General features: G+C 42.5%; 1 protein-coding gene across 1 annotated transcript; it reads right to left on the bottom strand.

Annotated features, from left to right (window-relative positions):
• Nucleotides 1-1,037: 1,037 nt before the first annotated feature.
• urb2 (URB2 ribosome biogenesis homolog) lies at nt 1,038-22,503 on the bottom strand. Its single transcript, XM_020460545.2, has 10 exons — nt 22,417-22,503; nt 21,560-21,699; nt 21,274-21,450; nt 17,341-20,680; nt 16,795-16,955; nt 16,360-16,470; nt 14,708-14,950; nt 6,435-6,531; nt 4,484-4,623; nt 1,038-3,424 (listed from the first exon to the last, which is right to left on the bottom strand). Exons 2-10 carry the CDS (start codon nt 21,683-21,685, stop codon nt 3,227-3,229), a joined length of 4,593 nt encoding a protein of 1,530 aa, XP_020316134.1. The 5' UTR covers nt 21,686-21,699; nt 22,417-22,503; the 3' UTR covers nt 1,038-3,226.
• Between the last annotated feature and the right edge of the window lie 48 nt (nt 22,504-22,551).

Raw genomic sequence — 22,551 nt, 5'->3', positions numbered from 1 at the left:
GGAGAACTGAGAATGGAAAGATGCCAGCAGAACGCTCATTTTAGCAAAGTAAGGAGGGAATGTGTAAGGGAGCCAGAAATGCCCTGCTTCATTATTTAAAGCAGAAGTCTTTCCACTTTGCCTGGATGTCACTGGCCTGCAAGTTTTATATAAACTTTTGGCCAACTCGGTGATTGCAGTGGCCATTCACTCTAATTAAATAACCAGTTTAATTAAATAAATGAGCTTCAGTGAATCTTATAGGAAACCTTGCCAGGCAAGTTGGTAGATTCAGGCATTGTAAATCATGACAGTTGCAGAAAACCGCAGGGAGAAATGGCAGTCCTGCCAGATATCTGACCTGGCTAAGTAAAAGCTTTAGCTAAATAAACAAACAGTCTAAGACTAAAACAATCCATGTTCATGTAATTACTTCACAATATGTGTTTATGAGATTTAAGAGTAATTCAAATGGAAACTACATGACCATGGTGCTTACCTACGGAACAGAAAGAGGAACTTCCCCTCCCTACCTTCAGGCTATGCTCCAACCCAACACCCAAACCTGAGCACTCCGTTCTGCCACCTCAGGTCTTTTAGCCCTCCCACACCTACCCGTTCAGCCCAGTCCAAGCTCTTCTCTGTCCTGGCACCCCAATGGTGGAACCAGCTTCCCCCTGAGGCTAGGACAGCAGAGTCCCTCCCTGCCAATCTTCCAAAAACATCTGAAACCCAACCTCTTCAAACAGTATCTTAAATAACCCTCCTCACCTCGACCCCCCCCTTTCTAGCTCTGACTACGGAGGTCTACATTCTATGCTTGTGATATGCGGTTGTCCCACCTAGCTATCTTAAGATGAATGCACTAACTGTAAATCGCTCTGGATATGAGCATCTGCTTAATAACTCAAATGTAAAATGAAACATTTAAGACTGGCTGCTCAAACTCAAGGTTGGTAGTGGATAACACACACACACACACGAGAAATGTCCCATATATTACACGAGGGAACAAATACTTATTGAGACAAGAGAAAAGGAAAACAACGCTTGCAAAATGAATATATTGAGTTTTACTGAAGGATTTATACTCGCTTGAGGAGCCCTTATGGAAAATGATAACGTTCAAAAACTGTAGTTCCATAATGACTTCGCCTGTAAAACACATCTGTTATACTGTTCATTATTTATAAAATTATAAGATGTTCCGTATTCGTCTTCAAAAGCCAACCCCAAATATAATACACATTTCTCCTAAGATTTTCTCATCTGGTAGTTAATAACAAATGTATGGCAAATCACAAGAGAAAGTTTCAGGCACAATGTTTCATGAGGAATGCATGTGATAAAGTCAATGACATTCCCCTCCACTATACAATGAATGTAAAAAAACATTAGGAACACCTGCTCTTTCCATGACATAGCTTTCACTTGGTCAGTCTATGATCCCTTATGTCACTTGTTAAATCCACTTCAAAAGCAGTGTAGATTAAAGGGAAGAGACAGGTTAAGGAAGGATTTTAAGCCCTGAGACAATTGAAACTGTGTATGTGTATGGGTGGTAGGTAGGCTAGTGTTTAAGAGCATTGGGCCAGTAACCGAAAGGTCACTGGTTCGAAGCCATGAGCCGACAAGGTGAAAGTCTGTCGTTGTGCCCTTGAGCAAGGCACTTATCCAGAGCGACTTATAGGAGCAATTAGGGTTAAGATTTTTCACGCTCAACAGTTTCCTGTGTGTGTCACGAATGGTCCACCACCCAAAGAACATCGACAACCTGACAGCTGTGGGAAGCATCGGTGTCAACATGGGCCAGCATCCCTGTGGAACGCTTTCGACACCAACAAATTGATGCTGTTCTGAGGGCAGAAGGGAGTGCAACGCAATATTAGGAAGGTGTCCCTAATGTTTTGTACACGCTGTATATGTTGGGTTAAACCATTTCAAATTTGCCTTTGTAATGGTATAGTAATCATTTACTTTTATCCTTTTTCGTCACATCTGAAACAGAGTATTCACACCCCTGGACTTTTTCCATATTTTGTTGTTACAACCCAAATTGAAAGTTGATTAAAATTGAGATTGTGTCACTGGTCTACCCATACAATACCCCATAATGTCAAAGTGGAATTCCTTTTTTTAGAAATGTCTCCAAATGAAAACAAAAAAAAAGTATAAAATTATTACATCCCTTTTATATCATGCTTAAACAAGTTCAGGAGTAAAAATGTGCTTCATTTCTTTTCTTTTTTTAAGTTGACGTCTGCACCCAAGTGGAATTGTAATTAGTGTTGGATGCGTTTCAATCCACCGCATCCGCCTATGTCACACTTCTGCATCTGCTGTGAAAGGTGACAGAGCTAGAGCAGTGTTTTTCAGACCATGAAAATTGGTCTTCTCACACAATAGTCTGGAGCATCTGAACGGTTTTGGATAAAAAGAAACTGAATAGAGCTAAGCGCAGGCCAAATCCTAGAGGAAAACCTAGTTCAGTCTGCTTTCTAACAGACAGAGACAAATTCACCTTTCAGCAGGACAATAAACTAAAACACAAGGCCAAATATACAGTGGACTTGGTTACCAAGACAACATTTAATGTTCTTGAGTGGCCTAGTTACAGATTTGACTTAAATCTACTTGAAAATCTATGGCTGGACTTGGAAATGGCTGCCTAGCAATGAACAACCACCAACATCAGAGCTTGAAGAATTGTTGTTAAAAATAAATGTGCAAATATTGTACAATAAAGGCGTGCAAAGCTCTTCAGAGACTTTCCCAGAAAGACTCGCAATTGTAATCGCTGCCAAAGGTGATTCCAATATGTATTGACTCAGGGGTGGGAATACTTTATTTATTTTTGAAAAACATGTTTTCACTTTGTCATCATGGGGTATTTATTGTGTGTAGATTGGTGAGCGGAAAAAACAAACATTTTAATCCATTTTGAATTCAGGCTGTAACAATTTTTAATAAGTCAAGGTGTAAGAATACTCTCTGAAGGCACTGTAAATCAAATCTTGAAAATTGGATAGTCTAAAGTTACAGTACATTAGCCATCAATACAAGAAAGACCAAACAATGTATTAAAATAAAACACACTTGAAACATCATTTGTTGTCAATTACCTTTTTTGTCCCACTACTAAACCAACACACAAACATAAAAATACAATTTACATGTTTAAACAGTTGTTTAAGAAAAAAAAACTTGGCTGCTATAAAGAAAAAGTATTTCTGGAAAGAGAGAAATGTCAGGCTGTGTATTTCTCCTCTCCCTGCCGCTGGGTTTTATGGTAATGAGTATAACTGCCATAGAGATCGTTGAACACCTCTCTGACACCCATCTGGAGGGTGGTGTTCAAAAACTTAACGTCCTGCTCAACACAGAGGTCCAGGATCCTGTAAACTCCCTCTGTCAGGTGGTTCTTGATGTCTGGTTGCAGAGTAACCTTGAGGGCGTGGAGGAGAGTGGAAAGGAGAAGAAGGGAGGTGAGGGTTTCAATTTGACAGAGTGAGGCTGGGGAAGGGGTATTAAAATAGACTCAGAAACATCATAATGTTGGTGTGATGAGTGAGATGGCTGATCAGTGTTTTGCCTCTTTCTTACACCTTTATTTGTGAACGTAGCTGAGGCAGTTCTGAAAGCCTGGTAGGAACATAATGTACTGCCAGCTGTAAACTGGACAGTGCCTCAACAAAACCTCTTCGAGAGATGCCAAGGCACATACTGAGGTGGGTTTCTTGGCTTAGTTAACCTTGAAAGAACAATGGTAGCGTTGAACTATTGCAGTAACCAATCTTTTGTTTAATTCTTACTCAAAGAGTTTGCTATTACAAATCAATCCTCATGCATCTTAGAGTTTGCAAAATGACATGTTAGCCATTTCATTTAGCAGACGCTCTTATCCAGAGCGACTTACAGTGGAGAGGGCATACATTTTCTTCCCTCTCTCTGCCTGTTCCATGGAAAATGCTGACTATGGCACGCAGTCAAGTAACGTGAATGCAGTCTCGTAGACCCTAGGAAAAAATGTGGTTTCTCCACATTGAGACAGTGCCAGATATGCTCAGAAGGCATCACATAATGAGACAGACAAATACTCTACCAGAGTCTACAGTAAGTACAGTCCTTTAGAGGACAAGTTGGCGCAGGTTGGGACAAGATTATGGCGGAAATGAAAATGTTGACTTGTCTTTCCTTCAAATCTGAGAAGTCCAGAGGACTTGCCTTAGCAGCTCTAAATGCAATAGCAAGCATGGTTTAACTCCACCATAACAAACAGCAATGGATCAAATTAAAATCCTGGTATTCAATGTGCAGATAGTGTATTTCCTTCAGATGTAAGGGCTTGTGAGGGATGATAAAGGAGAGAAGGAAGATCTGGAGGCCATTTAAGGATGAAAATTCATGTTTTCAACCTGCAAAAGTATAATAAAATAGCCTAATCGCCTTTTAAAACTGTGAGCGAAATGTCACGGCCATCTTCCTTGATGAGAGAAGATCTTACCTTCTGTAGCTCGCTGACGTACTGTGCTACCATGAAGGAGGAGAGGATAGTGAAGCCCTCGGCTGTGGTGGCGATGTGGGAGTACATGCGTTCCACCAGACGAGCACACTTCAAAAGCACCTCCGCATCGATCTCAGGGGCTGGGGAATAGAAGAGCAAAGCTTTTTGAAAACTAGACCACACCAAACGCTGAAGGCTAAACATTCATTTCAGCCAGAACTCCAGAAGTGGTACAACTTGTACACAATGGTGACTGAGTGATGCAGCAGTGTGTGTTCAGAGTGCACTGTTCTCCTGAAGCAGACTTGGGCTGTACTGCTGATGAAAGCACAGCATTTGAATCAAACCCCAAGGGTGCGGGCTGAGAATTAATATATTGTGAATGCATTGTGACAGAGCAGTACAATAAGAATAGGGTTTTGTACAAGTTGAGATTTCAATCATGATAGCTAAGAGCAGAATATGGAGCAACAAGAGCCATTTAACCATTCTAATTGTGTATAGACTAATGTTTATGCTCACAGTCTGCATAAAACAGTTTAGCCCATTAGACAACAAAGGCTGGGTTGGAACAATTTATCCATCCCTTTTTTCCTCTCGTGACTCATTAGATGTACAGTATAGCTATAGCCACAGAGGAGAAATATGGCCACCATTGTCTGGGTGGCAGGTATTGCCAAACAACCCAGTCTCCATGAAATGTATCCCGTAAGGGTTACTATATTTCACAGAGCCAGCCAGGAACTAATTACATGACGCGCTGAGCCTGACATGCTAGTTAAAACGAATGAGCTGCTCCACTCCATTTTTCCTTCTTGACCCTTCCTCCTCTGTCTGGAACAGGGGAGATCTGCCCAGATGTCTGCAGTGGTGGCCTCCTTTGGCTATGGAAGACCAACACAAACAGTCTTCTCATTAAGAATGTGTTATCTATGATATCAAGAAAATAAACCCCACCTGAAGACAATTACTGTTGAATAATTGAGTATGTCATTATTTCCTGTTCGTCAATAACGTCAGGTAAGCTCTGATGTTGAAATCATGTTGCTGTCTTATGTCGTTTCTTTCAGAAACAGGAAAACAATGTATCCTGAATATGCTGATCACATAGCTGAATACAGCTCCTCAACACTGATTCAACTCATACGGGATGCATTTAGCAGTACAGGATTACAGGGTTTTAACAAGGTGTTCATCCACGAGCTTGGCTGGGACTCCAGCTGTGCACTGTGCTTTTCATGTCTACTTCGACAGTTCTGTCACCCTCAGTGGGATTGTTTTTTTGTTGTATTTCCCTCATGTTGGTTTTGATCCAGTACACGGGGACCAGCAGGGCATACAACCAGCAACAGAAATGTAACATTACTGAAGGATAAACCATTCTTCTCCTTTCTCTCTTCCCACAGGGTAAGGTCAGCAGATTAAAATAGGCCCAGTTTCATGTGTAGTCTGCTTGGGAATGTGGAGTGGGCACGACCACCTCTTAAATAGTATAACATGATACGACTCACCTATAACATACTTCAATGCCATGAAATACTCTTGCCCGATTAACAGGACTGGTTAGCCTGGCGACAGTATGCTGGCGTCGTTTGACACTGACAGCACATATCTACAGAGGACTCCCTTGGGAGGAACCCAGGCTAAATATTATGTCAACTTTTAAAACAACAGGCGGTGTCATACTTATCAAAGGGTGTGATGATTAAATGCTGAAAAATACATTTAATACACATGAAGATGGGTGGTTGCGCTTCTTTAAATGGGAACCAACAAGAAAATAGAAACTGCTAAATCATTTATTGGAAGAACATTTAGCCAATTCCTGTAAACGCCAATGTCATTCTTATCACTTGAGGTAATGAGTTAATGGGAGAATACTTAGATTACTGTATGAAGTGGTGGATGGGTGAGTGAATAAATTATTGAATGCATGAACCGATGGCCTTACCTCTCTCGGCCTCGCCCTTCTGTCTCCCCTCATGCATGATGGAGACCACCAGGCGGTAGAAACAGTTGAGGAAGGACGGTGCCGCTTTCAGCATCACCTGGGTACATACCAAAATAGGGCCACGTTACAAAAAGTAAAACTTTGACAACATTGCATTTGCAAGACATTCAGATTTGATTAGATTTAGTCATGTGCCATCAGTCTCTAAACGAGAAAGAGATAAAAAAAAACTGGCCCACAATTCTCAGGCACTGCGATATTCCTATGAGTCATCAGTCAGCGAGGTAATAGTTTCCATGCACCCTCCAGTGTTCACGCCAAAGACGTGCCCCTCTCCAAAGCACATCTGCCTCCACTTAAGCACCCCTCTGGCACAGACCAACAGCCCTTTCCAGAAATTGATTCTGAAGTTTGTCTCTGAGAAAAGAAACTGCTTCATTGCCTACAGCGGGAGGCAGTGGGATATTTTCCCTGGTTACCACCCTCAAAATATGTTCAATGTCAGATTGAAACAGGCTAACTTAGGTGCTGGCCTGGATCCAAGGTTGACGGAGAATAAGGCGAATGGGGAAGGGGTAAGCTAGTCACTCCCTTGGGCGCTTGTGTAAAAGGCTGAATCAAGCCAGGGAAAGATTCTAGTTGTGTTCCTCTGCTCAGACGTTGCTGACGCATTTCAGATCTTTCAACGTCTGGATAGGTATTTTTTGTATCAGATAACATCATATGTTACAGTAACCTGGTGCCCAACGGGATTGAGACTAAAAAACCTGAAGCATAGTTGTTGTCAAAGTACTGCAACTAGGATAATGTTATTGTGAATTTGGACATATGATTCAAATTCTGGTACAGTGAGAATTGTTCTTATAAACCTAAGTTGCCAAACAATCTTTCTAAGGTCAGTCCGTAGATCAGTGGACACTGAATGCACAATATGATTTCCTGGGTAAATGATAAAACACTAGCAAGTATAACAATGAAGATATGTACAATTTTTATAATCCCCAGATATTGACTGAATTATACAACAGAATATTTTTTGCTGGCATGGACAAATATAGAAAATTCTGGTATTTTTGTGGGAATTCAGGTATGACTTTTTTCCCCTTAAAAATGCACTTGTATATTTTCTTATTGTATCAGGTATTTTTTGTGTGTGTTAAAATAAAGAAAACGGGTGCCTCCCGGGTGGAGCAATGGTCTAAGGCAATGCATCGCAGTGCTAGCTGTGCCACTAGAGATACTGGGTTCGGGCTCTGTCGCAGCTGGCCGCGAATGGGCGGCCCATGGGGCGGTGCACAATTGGCCCAGCTTCCTTGCTCAGAACACGAGAACATATGAAAGCTGGTGGTTCCTTTTAGGTTGTAGTTATTATAGGACTATTTCTCTCTATATCATTTGTATTTCATATACCTTTGACTATTGGATGTTCTTATAGGCACTATAGTATTGCCAGTGTAACAGAGTATAGCTTCAGTCCCTCTCCTCGCCCCTACCTGGGCTCGAACCAGGGACACATCGACAACAGCCTCCATCGAAGCATCGTTACCCATCGCTCCACAAAAACCGCGGGGGGACTCTGCAAGGGGAACAACTACTTCAAGGGCTCAGAGCGAGTGACATCACCAATTGAGTTAGCGTGCACCCCGCTAACTAGCTAGCCATTTCACATTACAACAGCCTAATCTCGGGAGTTGATAGGCTTGAAGTCATAAACAGCTCAATGCTTGAAGCACAGCGAAGCGCTGCTGGCAAATGCAGGAAAGTGCTGTTTGAATGAATGCTTACGAGCCTGCTGCTGCCTACTACCGCTCAGTCAGACTGCTCTATCAAATCATAGACTTAATTATAACATAATAACACACAGAAATACGAGCCTTAGGGCTTTAATACGATCAAATCCGGAAACTATAATTTCGAAAACAAAACATTTATTCTTTCAGTGAAATATAGAACCGTTCCGTAATTTATCTAACGGGTGGAATCCCTAAGTCTAAATATTGCTGTTACGTTGCACAACCTTCAATGTTATGTCATATTTATGTACAATTCTGGCAAATTAATTACGGTCTTTGTTAGGAAGAAATGGTCTTCACACAGTTCGCAACGAACCAGGCGGCCCAAACTGCTGCATATACCCTGACTCTGCTTGCACGGAATGCAAGAGAAGTGACACAATTTCCCTAGTTAAAAGAAATTCATGTTAGCAGGCAATATTAACTAAATATGCAGGTTTGTACAAACAATTGTATATACTTGTGTATTGATTTTAAAGAAAGGCATTGATGTTTATGGTTAGGTACACATTGGTGCAACTACAGTGCTTTTTTCGCGAATGCGCTTGTTAAATCATCAGCCGTTTGGGCTGTGATTCGATGATAGATTAACAGGCACCGCATCGATTATATGCAATGCAGGACAGGCTAGATAAACTAGTGATTATGTTAATATTGATTGTTTTTTATAAGTTTAATGCTAGCTAGCAACTTATCTTGGCTTCTTGCTGCACTCGCGTAACAGGTAGTCAAGCAGTCACGCTGTCTCCTCGTGGAGTGCAATGTAATCGGCCATGATCGGTGTCCAAAAATGCCGATTGTTATGAAAACTTGAAATCGGCCATTCCGATTAAATCGGTCAACCTCTATATCTATATACAGTGCCTTGCGAAAGTATTCGGCCCCCTTGAACTTTGCGACCTTTTGCCACATTTCAGGCTTCAAACATAAAGATATAAAACTGTATTTTTTTGTGACGAATCAACAACAAGTGGGACACAATCATGAAGTGGAACGACATTTATTGGATATTTCAAACTTTTTTAACAAATCAAAAACTGAAAAATTGGGCGTGCAAAATGATTCAGCCCCTTTACTTTCAGTGCAGCACACTCTCTCCAGAAGTTCAGTGAGGATCTCTGAATGATCCAATGTTGACCTAAATGACGAATGATGATAAATACAATCCAAGGCACTGTATATATATATATATATATATATAAATAAATGGGATGGCGTATCGCTGCAGAATGCTGCGGTATCCATGCTGGTTAAGTGTGCCTTGAATTCTAAATGCATCCCTGCCAGTGTCACCAGCAAAGCACCCCCACACCAGCTCCTCCATGCTCCACGGTGGGAACCACACATGCAGAGATCATACGTTCACCTACTCTGTGTCTCAAAGACATGGCGGTTGGAACCAAAAACCTCAAATTCGGACTCCAGACCAAAGGACTAATTTCCACCGGTCTAATGTCCATTACTCATGTTTCTTGGCCCAAGCAAGTCTCTTATTCTTATTGGTGGTTTCTTTGCAACAACTCGACAATGAAGACCTGATTCACACAGTCTCCAATGAACAGCTGATGTTGAGATGTCTGTTACTTGAACTCTGTGAAGCATTTAATTTGGCTGCAATTTCAGAGGCTGGTAACTAAGGAACTTATCCTCTGCAACAGAGGTAACTCTGGGTCTTCATGAGAGCCAGTTTTATCATATCACTTCATGCACTTGAAGAAACTTCAGAGGTTCTTAAATGTCTGTATTGACAGACCTTCATGTCTTAAAGTAATGGACACTTGTTTCTCTTTACTTATTTGAGCTGTTCATGCCATAATATGGACTTGGTCTTTTACCAAATAGGGCCACATTCTGTATTCCACCCCTACCTTGTTACAACACAACTGATTGGATCAAACGCATTAATACATTCCACAAATGTATTTTTAACAAGGCACACCTGATAACTGAAATGCATTCCTGGTGACTACCTCAAGAATCTGGTTGAGAGAATGCCAAGAGTGTGCAAAGCTGTCATCAAGACAAAGGGTGGCTACTTTGAAGAATATAAAATATATTGTGATAACATTTAAAAAAAAAATTGGTTTAATACATGATTCCATGTGTTATTTCATAGTTTTGATGTCCTCACTATTATTTTACAATGTAGAAAATAGTACACAAAAAGAAAAACCCTTGAATGAGTAGGTGTCCAAAATGGTACTCTGTGTGTGTGTGTACTCTGTGTATAAATGTATTTGGCTATGTAAACTTCCGACTGCAACTGCGCGCGTGTGTGTGTACACACACACGCGCGCAGTTGCAGTCGGAAGTTTACATAGCCAAATACATTTATAGCCGAATACATTTATACCCAGTTTTCATAATTCCTGACATTTAATCTTAGTAAAAATTCCCTGTCTTAGGTCAGTTAGGATCACCACTTTAATTTAAGAATGTGAAATGTCAGAATAATAGTAGCGAGAATGATTTATTTCAGCTTTTATTCCTGTCATCACATTCCCAGTGGGTCAGAAGTTAACATGCACTCAATTAGTATTTTGTAGCATTGCCTTGAAATTGTTTCACTTGGGTCAAATGTTTTGGGTAGCCTTCCACAAGGTTCCCACAATAAGTTGGGTGAATTTTGGCCCATTCCTCCTGACAGAGCTGGAGTAACTGAGTCAGATTGGTAGGCCTCCTTGCTCACACACACTTTTTCAGTTCTGCCCACAAATTTTCTATAGATTTGAGGTCAGGGATTTGTGATGGCCACTCCAATACCTTGACTTTGTTGTTCTTAAGCCATTTTTGCCACAACCTTGGAAGTATGCTTGGGTTCATTGTCCATTTGGAAGACCCATTTGTGACCAAGCTTTAACTTCCTGACTGAGGTCTTGAGATGTTGCTCCAATATATCCACATAATTTTCCATCCTCATGATGCCATCTATTTTGTGGAGTATACCAGTCCCTCCTGCAGCAAAGCACCCTCACAACATGATGCTGCAACCCCCGTGCTTCATGGTTGGGATGGTGTTCTTCAGCTTACAAGACTTCCCCTTTTTCCACCAAACATAACGATGGTCATTATGGCCAAACAGTTCTATTTTTGTTTCATCAGACCAGAGGACATTTCTCCAAAAAGTATGATCTTTGTCCCCATGTGCAGTTGCAAACTGTAGTCTGGCTTTATGGCGGTTTTGGAGCAGTGGCTTCTTCCTTGCGGAGCGGCCTTTCAGGTTATGTCGCTATAGGACTCGTTTTACTGTGGATATAGATACTTTTGTACCTGTTTCCTCCAGCATCTTCACAAGGTTCTTTGCTGCTGTTCTGGGATTGATTTGCACTTTTCGCATCAAAGTGCATTCATATCTAGGAGACAGAACGCATCTCCTTCCTGAGCGGTATGACGACAGCGTGGTCCCATGGTGTTTATACATGCGTACTATTGTTTGTACAGATGAATGTGATACCTTCTGCGTTTTGAAATTGCTACCAAGTATGAACCAGACTTGTGGAGGTCTACAATCTATTTCTGAGGTCTTGGCTGATTTCTTTTGATTGTCCCATGATGTCAAGCAAAGAGGCACTGAGTTTGAAGGTAGGCCTTGAAATACATCCACAGAAACACCTCCAATTGACTCAAATGATGTCAGTTAGCCTATCAGAAGCTTCTAAAGCCATGACATTTCCTGGAACTTTCCAAGCTGTTTAAAGGCACAGTCAACTTAGTGTATGTAAACTTCTGACCCCCTGGAATTGTGACACAGTGAATTATAAGTGAAATAACCTGTCTGTAAACAGTTGTTGGAAAAATTACTTGTCATGCACAAAGTAGATATCCTAACCAACATGCCAAAACTATAGTTTGTTAACAAGACATTTGTGGAGTGGTTGAAAAATTAGTGTTTACATACACTTAGGTTGGAGTATATGTAAACTTCCGACTTCAACTGTAATATTACTCGCTAACATGAATTTCCTTAAACTAAATATGCAGGTTTAAAAAAATATATACCTCTGTGTATTGATTTTAAGGCATTGACATTTATGGTTAGGTACATTCGTGCAACAATTGTGCTTTTTTCGCGAATTAGCTTTTGTTAAATCATCCCCGGTTTGGCGAAGTAGGCTGTGATTCGATGATAAATTAACAGGCACAGCATTGATTATATGCAACGCAGGACAAGCTAGTTAACCTAGTAATATCATGAACCATGTGTAGTTAGTCACTAGTTATGTTAAGATTGACTGTTTTTTATAAGATAAGTTTAATGCGACCTAGCAACTTACCTTCGCGTGGTCAGCCTGCCACGCAGTTTTCTCGTGGAAAGCAATGTAATCGGCCATAATTGGCGTCCAAAAATGCCGATTGTTATGAAAACTCGAAATCGGCCCTAATTAAATCGGCCATGCCAATTAAATCGGTTGACCTCTAATCTTGACAAACAGACAATACATCCCTCCCTACCTTGTAGGCTTACCCAGTTTTGAAGGCTTGGCAATCTCTGAATGTCATTAACATTTTTGGTGTTTCGTAATAGATGACTCTTTCCATTCATCATTTGGACTCTATACAGTTTGGATTGGTTGATTCATTTTATTTACCAATATAAAAAAAAAAGTTTGGAGACCTACTCATTCAAGGGTTTTTATTTTTACTATATTGTAGAATAATAGTGAAGACATCAAAACTAACTTTGTCAGATGGCTACTGCGTCTGCTATACAGATTTTCAATCCAAATATTTTGTACAAAGATAAGCATAATATTGTTATATTATAGGTGTAACTCTTGTAGTTTTCCCTCACCTGAAGTTCAACTGTCGGAGTCAGCTGGAGCGCTGGGGCTCCCGAGTGGCGCAGCGGACTAAGGCACTGCATCTCAGCGCTAGAGGTGTCACTACAGACATCCTAGTTCGAATCCAGGATTTATCACAACCGGCCATGATTGGGAGATCCATAGGGCAGCGCACAATTGGCCTGCAGTAGCTAAAGCTTAATAATAGCCACACCATACCAAACATTCACAAATGTTTCTCAACTTTATTAGGGTAATATCAAAAGTCAGTCAAGCTATTGTTTATAGGGAAAATACGAGCAGAAAAGCAAATGTTAAGCAGGGAAAATAAACGCACTACCATCCCCTGTGCCCCCCCAAAAACACAAACCTCCGCAAAAAAAAACAAGAATCATTTTGCCCCTCCCCTATTTTGGATCACTCCTCGACCCCAGTAAAATTAGATCCCTCCCTAATAAAAAATCACACCTATCTAAAACATACTTTACATTGTTTGCGAGATCAAACATATCATCATTATAATTTGAGTATTCATTTTTGGAAGTTGTTTTAATTTCAGAGCATCTAAATTTGTAAACATTTCAATTGTATGTTTTTAAAATTCCACAAAAAATGAACACCCCTCAAAATAAAGTGATCTTTCTTCTCTTTCACTCTAACATGCTAACTACACCGCTTGCCTCGGGTGCATAGCAAAATACATTTAGACATACATGTTATTCAATTATTGTACCCACACTGCTCACGTGCACCAATGAGCATCTGCGTTGTCAAAGGCTAAAATAGAAGTCAGTTCTATTTGTGACGCTGATCGCGCTGCAAGTCCTGCCTCTCTCATCTCATTGGTTTATAGAAGCACATACCCATGTGCCATTTCCTCATTGGTTATACCCACGTGGGTGACTGAAAGACGATCGGAGGTCGGTGGTGGTTATACACCTTTTATGAAAGTTAGTTGCCAATCGCCATATAAGTCCAAAGAAGAAATTCCTGGAAGGAGGAGAGATGACTACAAATGACTCGGTTGACCATTCTATCTGTGGATTAATTGTCGGAGTAGAGGACCTTGTGCATTTCAGGTAAAATAACAACCACATTTATATCCCAGGACAAATTAGCTAGCAACAGCAAGCTAGCTAAATAGGACAAATTAGCTAGCAACTGCAAGCTAGCTAAATTGCTATAAATGTTTAATGCTTTTCGACCTCTCCCCAAATTAATATAATTGGTTCAGAGTTTGTTTTGATATTTTAACCTGCGTGTCTTGATCGCGTCTGGTGTGGGGGGACAAAATCAATTTGCGCACGGTGGCATGTGCGAGGCCGGTTTGGGTACGGTGTAAGTCTCGAGACGGTATGTTAAATCCCTGAGAAGCTTTAGCGTTCTTATAGATTCAACAGAAAGACCATGTATTCTATTAAGACCATTTCAGCCATTACCGGAGTGTGTTTGATAGGTCATTACATACATTTCCTCGGTTGTAACATTAACGGGAGGGGAAAAAACAACAGGAACAAGCAAAACTATGAAAGTCACAGTATTAAAAGGAAAGAAAGCAATCAATCAAAATGGAATTAAAGTGACAAGTGGATTTTGCACTCCTTAAGCACAGGAAATAGATGGCTAAAAAAGACAGATCCTCCGGTGGACGGTGAATGTGCGTTGCTAAAAACACATTTATCGAATCCAGGCCACTAACCTGCGGGTGACAATGGATGACTGCAAACAGAGCCTCGTGAATGGCCTCGAAGGTAGCGTGGTAGACTTCCATCGTCAGGTGCTCAAGGGGGACAAACTGCAGGGCCCCCAGCACCATGGTCACGTGGTGGGGGTTGGAGAGCATCCACTCCCCCTGACGGAGCATGGCTGTCAGAGTGTACAACACTGGCACGGTCAGAGCAGCAGTCAGGGTTGGCTCCTTGCCAGCCTCCTTCACTAGAAACTGAGAGAGAGCAGAGAGGACCGTGGGAGTTGAACCAGAGATGAATATAATGAGGAATATGGATTTAAGATGAAGGACAGAAAGAGAGAAACTAGCAAGGAGTGAAGTACTACATCCTGTATGGGTTCTCAAAATGTGATGTCTCAATGTTTTACTATGGTTGATGACAACAAGTAAATAAATGTGTTAATTAAGCAATGAAAGTTTAAATTTGGATTTGGCAATAGGGCTAAGTAAGCCATAGAGAGAACAGAAAAAAACTGATATACTGTAGACCAATTAAGGTATGAGGCAACATTCCCGTTTGTGTTGTGAACACAGTGAGGGATTGTAGTTGTGTTGTAAAACCTAACGTTAGTTATTCCCGCAGAGTTGCAATGAGGTGAGAAGGGGCAATATTGATAAATGAAACCAGATTCAGCTCAATTAAATGGGACAGTAACAGGGAGGGAGAGACACTTACTGCTGCAGCCCAAAATTGGCTTTCCCCAGCTAAATAAATTCTTCCCCCGTATCAGATCCAAGACCCAGGAGACAGTGCACAGCGGAGGAGAAGCGTGACATGCTTTGTAACAGACAGCCAGACTGTGGTTCTAATTACAGTGCTCTCTGCAATGCCCAAAGGGGGTTTCTACGTTAGATAGGAAACACATTTACCCTTTAAGTCGATAATAAGTCTATGCCAAAGCCAATGCTTTGTTTTGTCCCTCTTGAAGCATGGACGCAGGTTTTTAAGTGAGAAGGACGCAGGTTTTTAAGGGAGAAGGACGCAGGTTTTTAAGTGAGAAGGACGCAGGTTTTTAAGGGAGAAGGACGCAGGTTTTTAAGTGAGAAGGACGCAGGTTTTTAAGTGAGAAGGGCGCAGGTTTTTAAGTGAGAAGGACGCAGGTTTTTAAGTGAGAAGGACGCAGGTTTTTAAGTGAGAAGGACGCAGGTTTTTAAGTGAGAAGGACGCAGGTTTTTAAGTGAGAAGGACGCAGGTTTTTAAGTGAGAAGGACGCAGGTTTTTAAGTGAGAAGGACGCAGGTTTTTAAGTGAGAAGGACGCAGGTTTTTAAGTGAGAAGGACGCAGGTTTTTAAGTGAGAAGGACGCAGGTTTTTAAGTGAGAAAGACGCAGGTTTTTAAGTGAGAAAGACGCAGGTTTTTAAGTGAGAAAGACGCAGGTTTTTAAGTGAGAAAGACGCAGGTTTTTAAGTGAGAAGGACGCAGGTTTTTAAGTGAGAAGGACGCAGGTTTTTAAGTGAGAAAGACGCAGGTTTTTAAGTGAGAAGGACACATTGTACCTTCACCATAACTGGATGTTGAGTGATTCTAGCTCAAATAATATTTTTCAGTGGCATCAATTGATTTGGATAAACAATCCTTGTTTATCCAAATCAGCACATCAAATGTCACAGTAAATACTTACTACTAAGGCAGATATGATCTGAGGTGCAATGAGCCAGAACGCCTTTAAGCAGGTTTCTGGAAGCAGGCCGCTGGCAAGCAGCTTCGTTATCGTCACAGTTGAAAGGACTTCCTGTAAAATACAGTGTGCTCTTTGTAGTGTGTCAACAAAGCCCACATAACCATTTTAGGGAAATTCTCTGTAGAGGAGAACTGAGAAGAGGGAAAATTGAGGGTTTCCTGTGCTGAATTATTTAGTAGGAAAAATATAAGGCTAGGTTTTAAAGGTGGAGTTAAATACAATTTAGTAGCCCATATAGGAAATGTTATCCAGACTTCAGTGTTTAAGTATTCAGGACACCAAATACAGTAGCTTGTAACTCAGATAGCATAATTTTACAGTAGCTAGTAATATCACAACTTGTACGGTAACACTTGCAGTAAATATAACACCTACCCTATGACAGCCGCTCCTGAACTTGGAGGTATCCAGTCCGTCTCGGAGCAGCAGCAGGAGAAGGTGGAACTGTTCTGGGGTACTCCTGACCAGCAGCTGGTCCAGAAGCTCCTTTACTGGCTCCTCCAGGGACCTCACCTCTGATACTAACAGCCATGGGGCTAACACAGAAGAGTTATGGTTAACATTAAATAATAGGCGTGAAGTATCAATCCATAACGCTATCATTATATTTATCCATTACTGGGAAATGAGATGGTTTCTAAATGTACAATTCTTTTGAATAATATTTTTTTATAATAATATGTATTATTATTTTGTGTTCAAGAGAAATTCTGTGCAAATGCTTAATTATGTATGTTTTAGTTATCAGTGTCTGTCAGCAATGGTACAGGAAATGTACTTTGACATTTACTTGAGCGCTATTTTACAGATATTACGAGCAGTAGGAAATCACACAACGCACACACAGGTGAGCATCTCAGAATACACTGTACCAAGTCTGATTAAAAAAAACGTTGATTGTTGTGGAATAAGAGCGCGTACCTGCAAGCAGTTTGTGGACATTCTGCAGAATTGCCACAAAGAGCTCCTCCTGGCCAAGGGCTTTGGTCATCTCTGCAGCAGCATAGTACGCTGAGAGGAAGTGGAGCGATGAGACCAGGAAGTCCATGGGGCGCTGGGATGGGCACAGCTCTCTGAGAATCTGCTGGCTGAAGTTCCTGTACATGCCCATGTGGCTTAGACTCTCCTGTGTGATGCCCTCGCTAGGCTCATCTTGGTGGCAAGCACAGGCCAGCTCGCTCCTCACCATCCCGGTCACCAAATCCACAGAGAAGGCCTGGCCTAGTAGACTGCCTGTCTGAGCCCTCAGGCTGGCCTGGATGGCAGGGCCCATGACAGCAGTGGTCTTCCCCAGTAATTGACTCAGGGTCTCATCTAGCTGCTTGGTTGTCCTGAGGCTGGATGTCATGGCCTGGCACAGTGTGTTCATAGACGCAAGCAGGAGCTGTACGGCGAACAGGCCCCCTGTTTCAATGTTTCCTGGGAGAGAAGACAAAGCCATAACGGCAACTTCGCTATTGACCAAATAGTTGGTGAATTTCTCCAGGTTAAGGCGGACACTGCTCTTTCTGTGGATTATCAATAGGATCAGGGACTGGATGAAATCCTGGACGGTTTTTAGGAAAGTCAGCCAAGCAGAGCTGTCCACGGTTTGAAAGAGGCCCTTATTGCTGTGTGAAAAGAGAGCTGTCAAAGATGCCTCCAAGAGGCTACTCCCATGCACAATCTTTAAAACATGATGGGAATTATTCCCTGCCAGAAGCAACCCCATGAGACTGAAGAGCTGGTTCAGCAGATGTATTGTTACGGCAGGCTTCACATCATTATGTAGCTGTGTGTCTGTGACCATGAGGAATAAGAGTAAAAAGAGCCCTGAAAAGTCTTCAGAGGACATTCCATCTGGGTTAAGAGCATTGGTGACTTGAAGTAAGCTTAAAAGGTTATCGGCTTGACTTTGAGATAGGGTTATAGAGGCTCCGGTTGTACTAGAGTTCAGTATGTGTTGGGCTATGGACTCCAGTCTCTTCAAAGCAGAATGGGTTTCAGTGACATCGCCATCTGACTGAGTTACTGCACTTCCTTTGTCTCCAGCTGTCAAACAGCTTACTTCACTCAACTTCATGAGTGCAGGACAGACAGAGGCCATGTCTGGGATGCCGCTGAGAATCCCTACAATCCTTTGAGTGACACATCTGACAACAGCAGAGTAAATAGTGGGTAACTCGACAAGAACAAGGCTCTCAAGCAGATCTTTGGAAATGAGAGAGACAGACAGCCTCTCAGTGGTGTCATCTGGTGTCTTCTGAAGTAGGGAGCTGAGGAGAACATCAGCTATATGACACACTTCGTCCTCAGTGAGGAATGGCGAGATCATGGGTAGGTTTGTGGTAACGAGGTACCAATGTGCCACTGGGTACGTGCTGGCATCCACACTACTGACCTGACGGTCCCATAGCTGGTCACTCTGCTGGCAGAGTTGAGGATCTCCTCTCCCCACAATGTACTGGGCTGCTCTGCGGAGGACATCTGAAGCTCTAGTCTGTGCCAAGAGCTCATTGCTTAGGATAACTTTCTTCATTTGTTGGAGAGTGAGCAGTTTTTGCAGGAGGTGAGTCATGGGGCTACAGTGCTGGCCGATGGGAGAGGCCTGATCTTCACCTGTCGCCGTCACACCAGAGAGGAGAATACCTATGTCGTCTAGTATGTTAACGCTAGCTGGGTCCGCTGGAGATGTGTATTTCGTACAGTGAATCTGAAAGAGGGTGTCCACCTCCACCCAAGTGTACTTTAGCAGAAGGCCTGCATCTTGGACTTTCTGACACCCAGGGACGTCTGGGGCTTGGCCTTCAGCCAGCTGCAGCACTGGCTTCACCACCTGGAGCATCTTCTCCATTAGAGCCTGGGTTTGCCTCACAACAGGAACTGGTGTGCTGTTGTCCAAAGTTTTCAGGCTGAACAACACAGAGTACAAGAGCACACTCAAGGAGAACAACTTCAGGGACATGTCTTCGTTTCCTTCCAGATCCGGGAGTACATAGCTTGTTACATTCTCTAAAATGAGGCAGCATATTTCCAAAGTCTGGCTGGTGGGGTTGTCCAGAAGGCATGTGCTGAGCGTCCTATGCACTGCCTCTGGGAGAACGGGCTGTCGGAGCTCATCCATTGCTGGGCGGCAGATGACAGCCAGGAGCTCCTCGAAGAGCTTGGGGAGCTGCCTCAGCTTGGCATAGATCTGGAGAACAGAGGAGATGAGGGCCTCGCGTGCCTTCCTAACCCGTGGCTCTGTGCAGTCGGAATCAATCCATCCTGCCGACAGCAGCTCGTCCAGGTCCGGCTCTATGATCAGGTGGTTGAGACTGAGCAGGGCTTTTAGACAGCGGTACCATGCTGATATGCTGGGCTGGGCATTGTCGAACAACAGCCTCACCACCTTCCTGTAGAAAATCAACTGAACCTCCTCGTACTTTATCCTGTCAGCCACCACATTGTAAATGTCTGCCGTCAAGCATAAATTCAAGAGGTTCTCCAAAGCCAGCAGAGCTAAGCTCCAGTTTTCACCATCAAACAGGTCTTTGAGAGTCACCTCATTTGTGAAATCCAAGGCAGCGATTAACTGTGTTAACATGTGAAAGCAGAGTACTTTATTATCTCCTCCTTTACAGTAGGCATCCAGAGAGAATTTGAAGAGCAGCGGGAGGGAACTCGACCTGACCGCAAAATGGAGATCAGTGTCACAGTACCCTTGTGCACAAATCTTTGAGAGTATCGAGTTGACTGGGGAGAGTAGGCTCTTCCCCACTGCTCCCTTCTTCATCCCTGGCTCCTGCTTTGAGAGGAGCTCCTCCCTATAGGCCTGGAGGTGGTCTGGCAGGAAGAGAGCAGACTGCAGGATGGTGTCTACTTTCCCACGGATGTCCCTACTCAGGTGCTGGCGGACACGGGAGTCATCCTCGGCCATCCAGGCCCTGGAAGTCAATAGGTGTCTGAGCAGGAGGAGGTGCTGGAGCAGGTGTGTTGTGACTTGGGCAAACACGCGGTTGGCATTGGCCTGCTGCTTTTGGACCGCGAGGTAACTACTCAGGGTAAGGAGGAGGACCTCAAACACCTGGGGTGTCAGGGGGTCTGTGGCGTGCTGCTGACTGAGCTTGGAGCAGCCCAGGGTACACAGCTTGGCCAACAGCTCCACCAGTAGCTCGTACTTAGTGGTGAATGTGACAGAGAGGACTGAGGAGGAAAGGATGCCCTGACAGCAGCTCAACACGGTGGAGACAGACGCTGAGGAGGTCCCTGAGCTAAACTCCTGAATCCTTTCAATTATAACCTGGAAAGAAAAATCACCTGTCAAAATTCAATAAAACAGGTGTACTTTTTTTTAAACAATTATTTTACCAGGTAAGTTGACAGAGAACACATTCATTTACAGTAATGACCTGGGGAATAGTTACAGGGGAGAGGAGGGGGATGAATGAACCAATTGTAAGCTGGTGATGGTGACCGTGATGGTATGCGGGTCAGATTGGGAATTTAGCCAGGACACCGGGGTTAACACCCCTACTCCTTCAATAAGCGCCATGGGATCTTAAGTGACCAGAGTCTGGACACCCATTTAACATCCCATCCGAAAGACGGCAGCCTACACAGGGCAATGTCCCCAATCACTGCCCTGGGGCATTGGGATATTTTTTTAGACCAGAGGAACAGGTGCCTCCTACTGGCCCTCCAACACCACTTCCAGCAGCATCTCGTCTCCCATCCAGGGACCAACCCTGCTTAGCTTCAGAAGCTAGCCAGCAGTGAGATGCAGGGTGGTATGCTGTACCATCAATGTCCTTATCTTGAAAAGCATCAAACTAACTTAAGCTGCTAAAAGTGTAGCGATTACATACTGATCATCGGCACTTATGACCAACTTACTTGTGCTACTGCCAAACGAAGGCTGATGGTTTTTCCTTGGCTCAACACACTATGTAGCTTTTTGCTGTGCAAAATATCATCTAGGTAGATCCACAAGCCTTCCACCACCACCTGTGGCAACTCCACTTTCTTACTGTAAAAGCCTGTCAATGCATGACTTATCCAATCAAAGAGTACCTGTAAGGAGATATAGGACACAGCACTTCAATATAAAACAAATAAGGTTTACAGAGACAATAAACATGCTGGTATAATTCACCTAATATCTGATGGGCAGATGTGTTACCTGTTCTTTGTTAGGAAGTAAGCACTGTGATGAAATCCATGCAAAACGGGCAAGCTTCAGTTTGTCCACCCAGGGTGTCTTGGGGTTTTTGAGCTTCAAGTGAATACCAGAGTACATGGCAGCCATATCCGAAGCCTGGCCTGTGGAGAAACTGACCTGAGTCAATACAGTTCTCAGACTAAAGGACTTACCTTATTTGGCCAGGAGAGGGAGACGTTTACTTAAAGTTCAATTCTGACTGCTTAGTATAATGGAGCAAGCTGGTGAATGGACTTGAAACAGCAAGAATCCACATGATTGTGAAATAAAAATATGTATGTCACATGCACCATATACAACAGGTGTAGGTAGACCTTGCAGTGAAATGCTAAATGTACCATGCCTGGAGTGCACTGGTCAAACAAACGTGTAATCAGATTTGTTTTTATAGCAAGTAGCATTGATATAGTACTACTACATGATGAGCTATTACTGTTCTAGTACAGATATACAAATATTTGGTACTAGCTTTAGTTACTAACTCGCCAAGGTTGTTTCTGCAATGCTAACATCTGTCAAAAATGACATGTTAAGTAGAAAGAAGTAAATAATACAAGTGAAAGTCATTCATATTTAGTGTGTCATGAGGTTGTAACAAAATCGAAGGAGACGCTAGAAAGAACAAGCGAGAATCTACATGATCAACGGCTAGCATGCACGGCTAAGCTAAATCAAGTTAAGCTAATCATGGGTCTTTCAGCTGTACTTTTAACTAAGAAAACACGAAGCAATGTCTGAACAATTCAAACACTCTAATTTTAATAAAATTATGAATTATAAACCGATTTTGTTAGCAAATTATGTTAGATATTACTTACTATTTTAACACTAACACGTGTTCCGGTGTTTTCACAGACAAACTTTAACCTTTACCCTTTGAACGCCAAGTATCCAGACAAAAACAATCGAGTGCTGATGATTGCTCACTTTTATTACAATTATTCCATCAATGT

This window comes from Oncorhynchus kisutch, linkage group LG25 (genome assembly GCF_002021735.2).
Source record: "Oncorhynchus kisutch isolate 150728-3 linkage group LG25, Okis_V2, whole genome shotgun sequence".
NCBI lineage: Eukaryota > Metazoa > Chordata > Actinopteri > Salmoniformes > Salmonidae > Oncorhynchus > Oncorhynchus kisutch.
The sequence above is the reverse complement of the archived record's forward strand: the minus strand, read 5'-3'. Positions and strand labels throughout refer to the sequence as shown.

Coding starts and splice junctions, on each gene's coding strand:
- urb2 (XM_020460545.2), bottom strand. CDS start 21,685: ATGGCTGCCATGTACTCTGGTATTCACTTGAAGCTCAAAAACCCCAAG. Junction 20,681..21,273: donor TTCGTTTGGCAGTAGCACAA/GTAAGTTGGTCA, acceptor TTTTCTTTCCAG/GTTATAATTGAAAGGATTCA. Junction 4,624..6,434: donor GAAGGGCGAGGCCGAGAGAG/GTAAGGCCATCG, acceptor TCTATTCCCCAG/CCCCTGAGATCGATGCGGAG.